Source organism: Uloborus diversus, chromosome 4 (genome assembly GCF_026930045.1).
Source record: "Uloborus diversus isolate 005 chromosome 4, Udiv.v.3.1, whole genome shotgun sequence".
NCBI lineage: Eukaryota > Metazoa > Arthropoda > Arachnida > Araneae > Uloboridae > Uloborus > Uloborus diversus.
Genome location: NC_072734.1, coordinates 124,526,701 through 124,542,100, shown reverse-complemented (window position 1 = coordinate 124,542,100; position 15,400 = coordinate 124,526,701). Strand labels below are relative to the sequence as shown.

The 15,400-nt window shown below is 33.7% G+C and overlaps 1 protein-coding gene across 1 annotated transcript in view; it reads left to right on the top strand.

The window, feature by feature from the left end:
* Window positions 1–1,904: 1,904 nt before the first annotated feature.
* The window catches only part of LOC129220307 (exportin-T-like), an 80,374-nt gene continuing 66,878 nt past the window's right edge, over window positions 1,905–15,400 (top strand). The window contains 1 exon segment of the mRNA XM_054854705.1: window positions 1,905–1,970. Coding sequence (XP_054710680.1) covers window positions 1,911–1,970 — 60 coding nt within the window. The 5' untranslated portion in view covers window positions 1,905–1,910.

Below are 15,400 nucleotides of genomic sequence, written 5' to 3'. Positions count from 1 at the left end.
AGGGTAGTTGGAGTCTCACAGACCACTCAAAAGTTCATCCTATCACCCCTATTTCATTTTTTATCCGATTGAATGGTTTTTCCCTATAGCTTATTGTTTTATGACCTTTTGCACACCCCTTACTTATCAGTATCTTCTGACAAGTGCATCTGATTTAAATTTCATTGCATTCTTTGGATACAGTCTGTGAGACCTCACCTCCCCTGGAGTGTTACAATTTTCGGTAGTAGTGACATGGCTCTTAAGGTTAGGATCGCGGAGGTGGAATCATTTATCTTATCCGCATTATGCGGAAGAGATGCAAAATATTCTGTGAGGTTTAGAGAAATTTTCACAAAAGATACGCAATGAATATTCTAGGGACAATGAGAGATGAATTATTTCTGGAAATACGACGCTAGAGTAGTTCAGGTGCTGTCCAAGTTTTCCCCATAATGTGATATAATCAATTTTCTGGTATTAAAATGTTCTGTACAAATCCTGTAAAATCATTAATAAATACCAGATTCATTTTTAATACAAGTAGTACATTATTTACTGCGCAACATATGATTATTCTCGAAAAATCTAAAGAATGTAGCAAAATTTTTTCGAAAAAAGGTATATTTCAGTTCAAAATTCAAAAATATTTTTTTCCTGTTCTAGTAAAAGTTCAAAGAACATTTAAGGAAAATTACAGGAATGTATCTTAATTGCACGATTAAAAAAAAAATGGAAATACAGTAATCTCTTAGACCTTACATGTGCCCTGTTATGGGTTAAAATGCAAGATGATGAATATGGACTTGATATCTTAGTGTAAAAGATCTTGAAAAGTATAAGTTTTTAATGTTCATTTAGGTAGCTATGATGTGAAGTGTGGCAAAGCCAGATTATGCAAATTTTGCATCACGTTTTATGCACATATGCATTGCGTAAAAGTATATAAAACTTGTCGCGACACGCAAGGGAGTTGCTTGCCATCACTTTAAGTTTATTTCCTAACCTTTTGTTTAATGTGCAATATTTTAGAACTCAATAAAAATCAATTCTATTTGTACGTAGTGAGATTTCAGCTTATACATTTTAGCTAACAAATACTGCTACGCATTGGTGACCTGAACGTGATCTTAATAATCGAACTTCAAATACCCGCTACAGAAGGATCATTATGGTTTCGGCAAACCTATCTTTGTAGCATTATGAAAGCTATGCAGATCGTGCATTATGAGGATGCCGAGTTAGGCTTGCCTGAATAAAGATTTTTAAAATTGTAAATTTTCCTCTGACTTATGCAATGTTTTTAAAGCTTTATAGTATGAATTCAGTTGCTTTTCCTTTTTGGATTTTAGACAATACAGTAGAACTCCAACTATCTGAACTCTTACAATCCAAATCGCTTTCAGAATTTTCAGAAAGAAAAAAGATGGAAACCTACCGTGATTTTCAAAACTGATTTTACGTATCCTTTTGTCGTTCCACAAAACTAGTCAAGCAGTCAGCTTTGACGGAGATATTCGGCTGGCAATGACTTTCATTTTAAGAACACACACACACAATATGTACATACTTTACTAATGTACAGCAGTATAGTACTTGTAAATTTGCTTAACCAGTAAAAGTGTTTCCTTTTCATTTGATTAATTAAAAAAGCTCTCTTTCTTTAAAAATGTTTTTTTTTTCCTCCCAATTTCTACATGTACTCAAAAATTAATAAAAATAAATCCCTTTTTGAAAAAAATAGTTTTATCCAAATTTTTGATTTTCCAAATTGGATCTGGTCCCAATTGATTCGGATATTTGGAATTCTACTTCATTTAGAAATTAGCTTGCAATATATGTTAAGAAAAGAGTAATGCTTATTTTTATACCCAATTTTATTTAATGTATGTCTTTTTAAAAATTGAATTAACAATTCTAGAGCCAACAAGATGGATGTTGAAGCTGTTCAAGGGTTTTTGGATCAGGAAAATCCAGTTGCTAGAGCCCGGGTACTTATTGTTTCAACTTTATAATTTTTATTATAATATTTAATCAAGGTCCAAAATCATTGCTATAGTTTTGGCATTCTTTCTTTTATGTGAGTTTCCATAAAACTGAAAATCTAGGTACAACGGGATAACCGACTTTAAAAACTCAGTAGCATGGACAGACAAATTCGGAGCCTTTAAGAAAACCGAGTTAAACCGGAAGCAGCTGTTCGTTCAAAGACAACAAATTATCTCCCCAATACAGTGAAGCACCGTTTATACGTTTTAGAAAGGACTGTATGAAAAAAGCTTACAAAAAAAAAAAAAAAAAAAATGTCTAATAGGTAAAAGGTTAATCTGCATTAGACTTTGCAAGTACTAATTTTAAAAACGTATAATTGATAAAAACGTATAAAAGAGAAACGTTTAAACGGTGCTTCACTGTATCTCAAAACTTATAGTAAAGCTCCAGACAAAGAATTCTGAATAGTAGTCATCCACTACCAGACTCACAAAAAGTGGTAGCCACTTTTGACTTTTAGTAGCCATTTAAAAAATATATACAGTAAAGCACCGTTTATACATTTCTCTTTTATATGTTTTTATCAATTATACATTTTTTAAATTGGTGCCTGTAAAGTCTAATGCACATTAACGTAGACCTATTATACGTTTTTTCCTTTATGCGCTTGTTTCATACGGTTCCTTCAAAAACGTATAAATGCTACTTCACTGTTTATAGTATGTTCATCACAAAAAATTACCTTAACTCATTGATGGTTTCGAACATCTTATCACGCCCTAGTGAACATGTTTCAAAAGCATTTTACACATATTTTTCTGATGCTAAATGTTCCTTGTCAAGCGGCCAGAGACGCATGGCATTAACTGGCATTGATAGAGGGTAGGGAACAACTTGATTTACATGGCAAGTTACTTTAAAAAAAAAAAAGTAATAGGGAAGAAATTCACAGATCTTACTCATGACCCAGGACCGTCAGAGGGTTGAGTAGTAAACTGATGAACTGAGCGTCTTAGGATTGGAAGTGTTGTTCTTGGTTGGTATAAAATAGGAATTTCCACAGAAAAAGAAACATATGATTGCCACTTGTGACAACTAAGACTTGGTTTTTTGGTAGCCATTTTCAATGAAATGGTTCCCCGTTGGCGACTGGCGATTGCTAATCTAGAGCTTTACTTTATGGAGAAATAAAACAACAAAGCCATTAAAGTGACTATCCTATACCAATGTTTATGTTGAACTACCCTATTTGAATAATTTTCTGCATTCTAAGATAATGTAAATGATGTGACCCGGATGAGCAAAAAATTTTGTGGATTTTTTTTAAATAACCCATTTGAAAAAAATATGTTTCTTTAAACCAGTGGTGCCCAACCTTTTTCTGCCCAAGGGCAAAACCTTATGATGAAATCATTCTTGTGGGCTAGAACCAGTGGCATAGCTACACTTTCTGCCGCCCAGGGCGGTTCCTCAATTTGCCGCCCTTTTTGATGGAAAATAATGGACACATTAAAGAGTCGAAAGTATTTTATAAGATTTTAAAAAACAAGAACAGAAACTTAGTTTTTTTCCTTCTTATTTTTCTTGTAGAAGAAAAAAAAAGGAATTCAGAGCCTCACCAAAATATTCCAAAAGTTAAGTCTAAATTCGGAATTTTAAGCAATTTTTAGTAATGCTTATAGAAAAGGTGCTTGGAGCTCCCTCCAGATTTTTTTTGTTTTGTTTTCAAAATTAAAATTAGTTTTATGCATTCTTTGGTGACGTTAAGGGGTCGGGACTTCTCAAGGAAATTTTCCAAAACTGAAGTGTTAAAGAAGCAATTTTAGGCTATCTTTGGACACTTGAAGGTATTGGGGAATATTCGGAGCGCTGTCTGGAAAGCTTTTTAGCAAAAGTGAAAAAAAAAAAAAAAAACATGTAAATGTAGCCTGCATCTAGTTGTGTAAAGTCTCCCATAACTCCAACAAAGACTGGATTTTTCTCCCGAAATATTTTCAAACTTGAAATTAAAAAAGTCTGAAATCAAACTTTTCAGTCTATCTTTGATGACGTTAAAGAGAACAGGGAACGTTCAGGACCTCTGGAAATTTGTCAATGCCGAAGTTTCAAAAACGCAATTGTAGGCCATCTTTAACGCCATAAGTTTTCAAATGTTTCCGAAAATGTTGGGAAGTCAGATGGTTTTTCCGTCTCCACTTGAAACTTTTTGAAAATGACGTCTTGAAAAGGTGACTTCAGCCGTTGTTTGACGGACAACATTATGATAGAGTTCGGAGGGGGCGTTTCCCACCCGAAGTCTTTTTCGAAAAAAAAAACTGTTGCTTATTTTAAGCTCTTCACCACTGAGGAAAAAAGGATTTTAGGTTTTCTCTCATGTGTTTCGAGAAACGAAATTTAGAACCAACTGTGATGACGTTAAGTGATTTCGTAACATCTGAGGTCCCTACTTTAGAATTTTTCTGAAGTTTAAGTTTTAAAAAACCTAAGCTATTTTCGGAGACATTGGATGACATGGGGATTTTTAAAGTTCGAAGTTTATGTCCATGGTTGCCACACTTCCGTCCAAGGGATGGAATTCCGTCTTTTCAAAAATTTCGGCCGTCGGATTTTTTTTTCCGTGTTCAAAATAATTTTTATAGATGAAACAAATCTTTATTTTTGAATCTCTCACTCTCAAAAAAGGTCTTATTCTTCTGAGGACAAAAAACTGGCCTATCGGCTAAAGTTAAAAAGATAAGCTGTTTTTGTTTTCCCAAAAAATAATTAAATAAGTCACTCAATCTGTTGATTTCAACCATTCTTACCCTAATCTGGAAAATTTTATTAAAGTTTTTATCACAATGCATCTTATAACCAAGAATCTCATACCTGATTTTTTTTCATTACTATTTTTTTGTATGAAATATGAACTATTTATGTAACATGAACTATAAAATCTGAAGCTTTTTTTTCTGCAGTAGCAAGTAGTAAGTTTTTTTATTGTATTTTATTATTAAGTTCTTTTTCTGCTATTACCTCCTAAAAATCTTGGACAATGATATGTTATTTTTTTATTTAGGTTTTAATTTTTACTTAATCTTACAATTTGGTTTTAGTATATAGTTACAGCATCAAAAATTAGCATTATATATGTCTAAAACATCAAACAAATTAAGCGCTAACATTTTGGTCTCGCGAAATGGAGCCACGCGCTTTTCAGTCCTGACCAATTTTTAGAGTGGCACCCATGTTTATGTCCTAAATGCACACTTAAGACTCTTAAATCATTATACAGGAAGGGTCAGGGCTTGACTGCCCTCAGGAATTTTTTTTGGTATTGAAAATATAAAAATTCAATAATCAATATTAGGCTAAAAGATGAGATGTGAAGGGATGAGGTGGACATTATCCCTTGGAAATGTTTCGAGACTCAAGACCTAAAACTGCTCTTTTGGGCTGTTTGGTGATGTTAAGGGATAGAAAGATTCCGTTTGCTCTTTCCGAAAAATGTGACATTTATTGAGAGTTTAACAACGCAATTTTAAGCTGTCTTCGGTGGGTCAAAATTCTTCGACCTCAAAACTCATTTTGAAGCGATATTTGGCACACTTTAAAAAACGAAATGGGGGTGCTTCCCAAAATGCTGTTTTAGGCTATGTTTGGCCAAATTGAGGCAAGAACGGATGGTAATTGGCTCTCCTCCGGAAAATTTTAAGTTCTGAAAATGCATTTTAATCTTTGTGACAGTAGGAAGAAGAGTAAAAGTCGAGGAAATTTTCCTAATTTAAAGTTTTAGAAATGCAAATTTAGGGTCAATTTGGTTTCTCAAAGGGAGATATAACTTCCTTTGTAATCGTTGCTTGAGCGACTCACCTAATGTTGACGAACTCGGAAGTTACCACCCAGGATATGAGCAAGACTCATCTCAGATCTGGTACTGCTATATTACCGAATTTGGATTTTTCTCTTTTTCACTAAAGAGGTCGAAATGTGAAAGACTTTGCCTTCGAGATCATTTTACTAATTAAAAACCTTTCCTTAAAATGAATGACTTAATGTGAAACTCATTGTATAAGGAATTAATCGATATAATACAGTATTACAATTAATTATTATTCAAGTTATGAATATTCTTTTTATAAAATGAACATAAAATTCATTTTGTCTTAGTGAAAATTTTGTAGACAATGACCAATCAAAGCAATTGCTGAAACTTTCCTGAAAATGAGCAAGAAATGGCCTATTATTTGAGACCTCTCCCCCCTTGTTGTCACTTTCCTTTAAAAAAAGGTTTATTTATTTATTTATTTTTTTTTTAATACGGTGGTTTCCTAGGAACGTACTTAAAATCAAGTGGTTGCTTCATCATATTACGAAAGGTTATGAAATTTATTGTTTCCCTCCGTAATAGTTAACCTTAACAGCAAAAAGAGAAAAAAAACATGAACTCTTGTCTTTACATTGCAGCTTCCCTCAGTCTGTAGCTTCAAAAGAAGGAAGAGAAAAAACAAACCATAGTGCTGAGATGTCCACAAGAAAAACTCATGTTTTCTATTAGAGGAATTTTATTATCAAAGTCGTACTAAAACCTTACAATTCGGAGACTTTTTTTTTCTTTTTTTCCTCCAGTAAAGATCATAAACATGATTTCCTTGTTGGAAAAACGCGCTAATTTTTTTTCACATCAAAAGTGTGAAATCGCCACCCCCCAAAATGTGCGGCCGGGGCAGACCACCCCCTCCGCCCCTCCCTAGCTACGCCACTGGCTAGAACACACATAACATTTCAAAATACTTCATTCTTTCTAAATAACAGGGGAAATATGGAACAAGGAATAAAATTACAAATCAATAATTGTTATTATTACTTGATGCTTATGTTATCAAATGCATTTTCTTCAGAAACCAATGTCTGAATATTTGGCTCCAAATTTGTGACCTCACTTCTTTTGTTTTTTGATTAAGATCATGAATTTCTTAGAGACTAATAGTCTATTGACTAGTTTGCAATATGGTTTCAGGAAAGGTAAATCCTCTGCTACTAATTTATTGCATTTCTATGACAAGGTTACCTCAGCTTTAGATAACAAAAAGTGTGAATGTTTATATTGATTTTCAAAAAGCTTTTGACAAGGTACCACATGTTGCTCTTCTCAGCAAACTAGCTGATATAGGAATAGGAAGAGAAACTTTACTTTGGGTTAGAAATTGGCTCACTGGAAGAAAGTAAAGAGTAGTTGTGAGGGGAAATCATTCTAAATGGAGTGATGTTTTAAATAGGGTTGATCAGGGATCAGTTTTAGGGCCTCTTTTGGAGGATTTAGATCACATTACTAAGTTGGTGAATAAATGGGGTATGGCAGTTAATGTAGGGAAATATCAAATGCTACACTTAGGTCAAGGAAATAAGCATACAAGTTATTACAGTAGAATACCTTCATAACGCTAACCTATATAATACAATTCTCTATAAACCGCACAACTTTTCAGAAAGTAACAATAAGTAGTGTTCACTCTAGAAAAAAAAAGGGCAGGGTACTGGCCTTTGAAAGGGGCAACTTTTTAAAAAAGGGCACTATTTCAACGCGGTGTCCCCCCCCCCCCCCCCCCCACCCAAGACCAATGATGCACCACTCAAAAAGTACTGAGTGCCCCCCCCCCCTACAAAAAAAATAAGAGAAATTACACTTAAAACACCTTGCAAAAATTCAAACAGTCTAGTCTGCACCATGACCCCCCCCCCCCTGATTGCCGTCACCACTAACTTTAGTATTAAATATGATTTCATCCAGAAAACGCACTTGTCTTCAAAATAGGGTTAGCTCCCCCCCCCCCACACAAATGCCAACTAAGCTAAGCACATTTTCCACACTCCATAGGAACATTTAGCTAATGCTGAAACTTGGCTTTGGGTGTTTTTCAACACTTTTCAGGCCATAATTTTAACTACCTGTAAGAGTAAAAAAAAATTCTAGGCATTTCAAAAGCCTTTGAATTTCAATTTAAGAAAAACAGTATTTAATTACTGATCTCCCCTTCCAAACAAAGAAACTGCCTAGTAATGTGCATTGTGCCATTAAGTATTTTAGTAGACATCAAAATTTTGATGAGTGTAAATTCTCCTATTTAAATGCATTACACTTCAAATAGAATAATTAACTTAAAATACTGTGTGCCAGTGCTTAAAAAATGCAGTGATAGCAAGTTGCAAAACTAAAAAGACTTTATTTCAGCTTTATTCCCTAGTCTTGGAGTTCAAATTCATAACACAAATGTGTTGGCAGATGTATGCGCTCCTAAATGCAATGCATAAGCAGCTTGGGCCAAGCTAAGATTTTTTATCTCAGACAATTTTTGTGAAAATTTAATATTTCAGCATTTTAATTGTGTGATTTTTTTAAAAATCAACTGTATAATATTTATAAAAGAAACAGTGCAAGATTATTTTTGTTAGAAAAAAGCACAAGTATGTCAAAAGTATGCTTTTTATTATGTCAATAAGTGTTTTAAATAATCTGTTATATGAATCACACACATATACAAAGATAATAAAAATACTTAGCAAAAAGGAAAGAATTGAAGGAACGCCCTGTCAATGCGATGTTTCCATTTCAAACGGCTTTTTAGGGGGGCTGGGGATGGGGGTTAAAAATCCAAGATATTTAAAAAATACCCTTGCATTTTAGCCCAGTAAGCTTTGTACTATGTTCTTAGGAAACAATTAGAAAGTCAACTTTCCAGAAACAGATGTGAAAAGATTGCTACAGAATCACTAGCAATGCGCGAAAATTAGCTAAGCCTAATTTCCACGTGCAGACGAAGAACGGACACAAAGGGCTGAAATGTTAGGAAAATGTCCTATTCCCTCTCTCATTGTTGATTCTCAGAAGATCAAGGATGGGGAAGAATGAAACAAAGCTCTCTCCCTTCCCAGAAAACCCTACTCCTTTTCCCACAACCTTTCAAAAAACCACCCTCAGTAGAAGGAACATGCCTTTGTTTCCTATTGATAAGCCTGTTTGAATTCTGAGAATCTCATCCCCTCTTTGCCTAGGTGTTTGCTTCCCCTTTTGTTTATGGGGCCGTTTTCAGGGTGAAATTCTGGGAACAAGGATAAGACATGGACGTTTTTACAAATGATCGCTGGACAAATAAAATTGCCCCTATATCGCGGCAGGTCGAAACGATGGTTGAGGCATCTTTTTAAAAACACAAGGTGCAATTTCTTATTTTTGAGAAGGGCGGGGCGCATTTCGCGATCTAAAAGAAGGGCAGGGCGCATTCTGCTGATATGGAAAAGGGCAGGGCGCTGCGCCCTTCAAAAACGGCCTAGCGGGAACACTACAATAAGTTTTTAAGTTTGAAAATTCCTTTTGTTTTGCCTTGCTAACATAAAAATTGTTAGGAAAATTAAATTTTGAAACAGTTTTTCATCTTTCCAGCTTGATTCAAAGCTTTTAAATGAAAATTAATATTCACAGTATAGACAAAATATCATATGGCTTTTGAAAATGCAGCTGTTATGCAAACTATGAAACTGGCAAAAGTGCAGGATAATCCACTTTCTTTTAATTGTAAAGCATACTTATTTGTGAATGATTAGTTGTATTAATTAGTGTTTTAATACTCATTGCAGATAGAACTAATTCTGAAGTTCTAATATATATATATATTCTAAATATTAGTTTCAAAATTTGTGAAATGACCTATATAAGGCCAAAACCTGTATAACGCAAAAGCTCTGGTCCCAAGGTGTGCTTTATAATGGTCTTCTACTTTATTTACAGGGTTTGGTCATTAGTCAGGCGGAAAACGTTATTGATCTGGGTATCTTAATAAATCAGGATTTCAAGTTTCAACAGTGCTGCATTACAAGTAACAAAGCCAACAGAATGCTTGGGTTTGTCAATAGATCTATTTCAAACAAATCTAAGAAGGCTCTTCTGCTTTTATATAGGAGTTTAGTAAGACCTCATTTGGAGTATGCTGTTCAATTTTGGTTGCCTTATCTGAAGAAAGATATTTCTGTGTTGGAAAGGGTTCAAAGAAGGGTAACTAGACTAGTAAGAGGACTTTCACATTTAGATTATGATACCAATCTTAATAGGCTTAATATGTTTAGCCTGGAGCAAAAGAGAGTCAGAGGAGACATGATTCAGTTATTTAAATTTATCAAAATGAAAAATGTAAATGGATTAAATTTTTGCACAGAAAGCAGGACGAAGGGTCATTATTTTAAGGTATTTAAATCTCATACTAACTTGGAAATCTTGGGAATCTTCATTTTGCACTAATAAATCAACTAGAACCAGCCTAGTTGAGCCTGTTGCTGGTCGTCACATTTGTATTTGCAACATTGAACAGATCAGCTTCGTGTGCTGCAGGTTGGGCGCGTGAACAAATAAAACTTTGTTCTTATTACAGAAGAAAGTTGTTTACCATTAGATAAGCACAGCAATATTTCCTTTTTTTGCATTAGATATCCTGAAAGGCAATCAAATGCTTGGTTTTCATTTGTGTGTCAAAAGAAAAAAAAACCTTACGAATGAAAACTGATTTCTAAACTTCAAGTTTTTGTTCTATTATCTGACCTTTTTGTTTGAGTACTCATAAAAAACAATTTTTAGTATTAATTGAGAGAGAGGCAGAGAGTAAAATTGTTTTCAAAATTGCATGTGCAGGGCTCCCAAATGGTCCGCTTTTCCCGCCTAAGTCCGTTTTTTAGGGTTAAGTCCGCTTTAGACCGCTTTTTAACATTTTGGTCCGATTAGTCCGCTTTTATATTGTTTTTACTTAAGAATCAGATTTTAAAAGTTTTCCATTACGTTAAAAGATACTGTATGTTCAAAGGCGCGGCCGCGGCGCCTTAACCTAACTTTCCCGTATTATTTTGCTTCAGATTGACGTCATTACTTCTCCTTCAAACGCTGCAGCATGGAAATCCGTAAAAAAAAAGAGAGGTTTGGGGAGGAGTTATGACGTCGAATCGGAGCTGGGTGCTACCGATGTTTCTCGGAGTTTCAGCCTCACGTTTGTTGTAACAAATGAACTTTACGATTTCGATAACTCAAATATTCCTTTATCTCAAAAGTTTTTATTGGATCCCAAGCCCTTGAGACTGTTGTGGAAACTTCCCATATTTTGGAACGTTTTAGCCGGGCCCTTGGGACTTAGAGTTGTCGCGAGTTGACTAATAGTAACGCTGCTATGAACCACCCCTTTTGCAAATATGGAAGTAATCTCGTTGCGCATGCGCCATTTTTTTTACCGGCGCATATGTTCGTAAATTTTACCCCCTTGAAAAACCTTGAAAAGTTCTTGGAAAGAAAAAGTTCATTTTCCAAATGCTTAAAAACCTTGAAAAAGTATGAAAATGTCTTTATTGCTTGAATTCTTTTAAAAATATTTCATCAGTGCAATTTTCTGAACATATGTTTGATATGCAGTATCGCGAAAATTGCTTTCGTGTTTGAGCAGGGACGTAACTAGAGGGGGGCAGACGGGGCTCGTGCCCCGGGCGCCAGATTTTAGGGGCGCTAAACTGACTAAGTTAATGCTCAAACTTATTTTTGTAAAAAAAAGAGCAAATTATTAAAAGTAAAGAAAAAAAAACCGCTCAGTGCGGGCGCAGGCAGAAAGCTTGCGTAGTTTAATGAGGATAAAGAGTGGTAAAGATAGACGGTAAGAGAGTGAGGTGGGCGCAGCAAATAGCATTAAAGTATTTTCTTACCGTGACTAGTACTTGTTATATCTTAGTCTAGGAACCTCCCTTTCGGAGGAGAAATAGAGGAGCAAAGCTAACTATGGGAAGTACATACCAATACAAAACAGCAGAGATTCAATTTAAAGTGCGAGAGGCTTCTCATTTTGTTTTAGAAAGAGATAAATTGAGCTAAAATGAGAAATTTTAGACTTAGTTTCGATATATTTTTGCCACCCACACAATATTTTAAATATGCTTAAAGCATCTACTTCAATTAATGTGTTAGAAATCAACTATCTTTTACACAACTTCCATTTTGTTTTGGTACTTTTGATGCATATTTATATTTACAGTAGAACCTCGTTTATCTCTAGATAAGCAGTATATACAACTTCCAGTAATCCAGATCTCCGGCTTAACCGGATCAAATTGTAGAGTTAAAAATTATATTCACTAAAATGATAATTCTAAATTAATTATAGTAAGATCAAAACTATAAATGTACCAAATATTTTCTCTTTATTTTGATTAAATACACAACTCCTGCATAGGATGTGCAATAAATTATAGTCATCTTATAAACAACGTGACGTATTTGGAATGTCAGTCTGACACTACTGCAGCTGAACGAAAATGATAAAGTATTTGCGAGTAGCAATTCTATGTAATTTTGTTGCAAAGCATCGTTTTTCGCTGCTAATAAAAGACGAGTCGAAGGAGTTTTTATATCAAGCACATTGGGTATCTGTTTTTCTATTAAATGTTTTTCAGATGTATACTATATACCAGAGGTCGGAAACGTGCGTCCTTTATAAAAATTAGCTCTTGTAATAATTAATATTAAATCATACAGATTGCGACAATTTAAAATGTGTTGCATATAAAATTATCAAGGTAATGTTTTTCGAGCTATTGTTGAATACTGTTATTTTTCTTACGAATTTCTTCATAGTAGTATAATAAAAATACTTAAAAAAATAAATAATTGAAAACATTTCTATTTTATTGTTTTCATTTGAAGTAGTAATTTCAAAATGGTATCGCGATATATTTAAAAAAGAAAGTAACTTCAAAAAAATTGCGAAAGGATGTCTGGTGGCGTGCTTGCGGGTTCTCTCCTTTTTCACGAGACCTCAGAGCACCTACAATCTCGAAATTTTGTACAAAATTATTTCGAATCCCATGGATTTGCACCTGGGGATTTTATATTTTAAATTTCGAATTATTATTATTATTATTTTTTTCTAAATTTTTTAAGCTAAAATTTCACATGCATTGCCTATTAAAGGGATAAAAGATTTCTCACATCCCTTGATATTTCATGTTGTTCCAACAAGATTTTTTTCTTCATCAAAAAAAGCTTGAACCAATTTTATCAATAAGTTAGAACAGCAGGGATAAGGGTTCTATTTCAGCGAAAAGCCCTAAGCTTGGTCTGGAGCTAAAGAGCAAAACATATTACACTAGAGAACACGAACTTAAAAGCAGTTTTTCAAGCGTGAAAAACGGCCGTTTTGCAATGCTCGGGAATCCCTTCAGCAGCTATTGCTGTTCAAGTTGGTACAAGTTAATTTGGAACGTGGGAAAATGCTCTTCAAAGCGATTTTTTCTTTTAAATATTATCTCGGTTATGCATATTTCTATCAAATTATTTTTATATTTTCGGTTGGGAGTGGGATTGTGTTCTAAAAATAAGCTCTTCACTTAAATTCTATTTTCTATGGGAGGGAGAGTGGAATTTTCAATTTGTTCGAAACGGAACTCGTAACGTGTTTTTCAATCTGATTCTTTCTGACAGACGATTTAAATCTTCGCGAATCAAATAAGGTTGCGAAAAAATCTTCGGGGGTTGGTAAGCGTCAACGAGCAGGGGGCAGAGCCACCTGGTAAAAAAAAATATAATGCTACAAATTCTTAATTACTCTCTTGCGGAAATACAAAATATTTTTCCTTGAAAAACTTCCTATGTAAAATCTTTACTAATAATAAAGCGAAAAATCTCTCTGTCTGGATGTCTGTGACGCGCATAACACCTAGACCGTTCGGCCGATTTTCATAAAATTTGTACAAAGTTAGTTTGTAGCATGGGGGTGTGCACCACTAGTAATAAATGAAATATTAAATGATTTTTACCCCCTATCGAAATTTTAAAAAATGCAATACAGTGATAAAACTGTATAAAAACTTATAAGTACGTAAAAGTCGCATTTATAGGCTTATCAACATATGCAGCCTCCTTTATCACTGCCTAATTTAAATTTATATTTTTAAAACAATAATTTTTAAACATTTATTTTTTTACGGGGGGCAGGGGGCGCCGAAACAAAGTCTTGCCCCTGCTCGAAAATGACCTAGTTACGTCCCTGTGTTTGAGGTTTCTATCCTTTTGCATCTTGTAAATATTCTGACGTTTTTTACAATGGGAAGTTATTTTGACATGTGCTACCTTAGATTAGCTTATTTTTCGTTTAATTTCAGTAATTATGGAAGGAATTAGTTTGGAAACTATGACACCATTGAACTTACTCGGACTTCGCGGAAAACTGCATCTTGCGTTTCAAATTTCAATCCGTTTGCATCTTGTAAATATTTTGATGCTTTTGACAGTAGGAAGTTATTTTGACATATACTACTTTAGATTAGCTTATTTCTCGTTTAATTTCAATAACTAACGAAGGAATTAGTTTGGAAACCATGGCAACATTGAACTCACTCGGACTTCGCGGAAAACTGCTTCTCGCGTTTGAAATTTCAATCCTTTTGCATCTTGTAAATATTTTGATGTTTATGACAGCAGGAAGTTATTTTGACGTGTACTACTTTAGATTAGCTTATTTTTCATTTAATTTCAATAATTGACAAAGTAATTATTTTGGAAACGAAACCATGGCAACATTGAACTTACTCGGACTTCGCGGAAAATGGCTTTTAGTGTTTGAAATTTCAATCTTTTTGCATCATGAAAACATTAAAATATTTTGCCCAATCGAATGTTTTTTCCCAAATGATAGCTTAGATTAGCATGTTTTATGTTTAATGTAGTAGAAAATAAATTTATTTTATGGGAAACATGCCAAAATTGAACTTGGTTCGTGAACATTTGTTTATCTGAGCTTTCAATCGTTTTGCATCTAATAAATATTTTTATATTTTTGGCAGTTTGAAGTTGCTTTGACATACTGCATTAGATTAACTCAGTTAAATTTTTACTTAAATAACTAAAAAATTAATATTTTTTTGTTTTTAATTCAAATTTCTAGTTTTGCAAATTTAATTTTAGTTAATAGCTTATTTTCGGTTATTACTGTTTTTTTATAGGGGGGATATTAAATGCAAACAATTGAGAGCATAACATTTTAACTTAGTGTTTATATTTGAAACAAAGTGGAATTATAAAATTTTATTTAAGTTGAATTTATGTACAGCATTTCATTATCATGCTAAGAGGGGAATTAGTCTCCCCCCCCCCCATAAAAGTTCAAAGCACTCATGGCCTTGCAATCATGGAGTTTTTTTTTAAATCTAAGCTTTATAATTCTTGAAAATATACTTTGAATATGAAAATTGCAAAATTAAGCCTCATGTTATCTGCTTCTCTTTGTCATTAAGCATTTCAGACATTTTTAGAAAAACTTTCAATACAGTAGATCTTTTATCAAAGTTTCTCTTGTAGAAAAAGCAGTTTGTTTTTCTATACTTTTTATATTACTTCCTGTTATTTATATATTAGCATTAAATGAAATCTGCA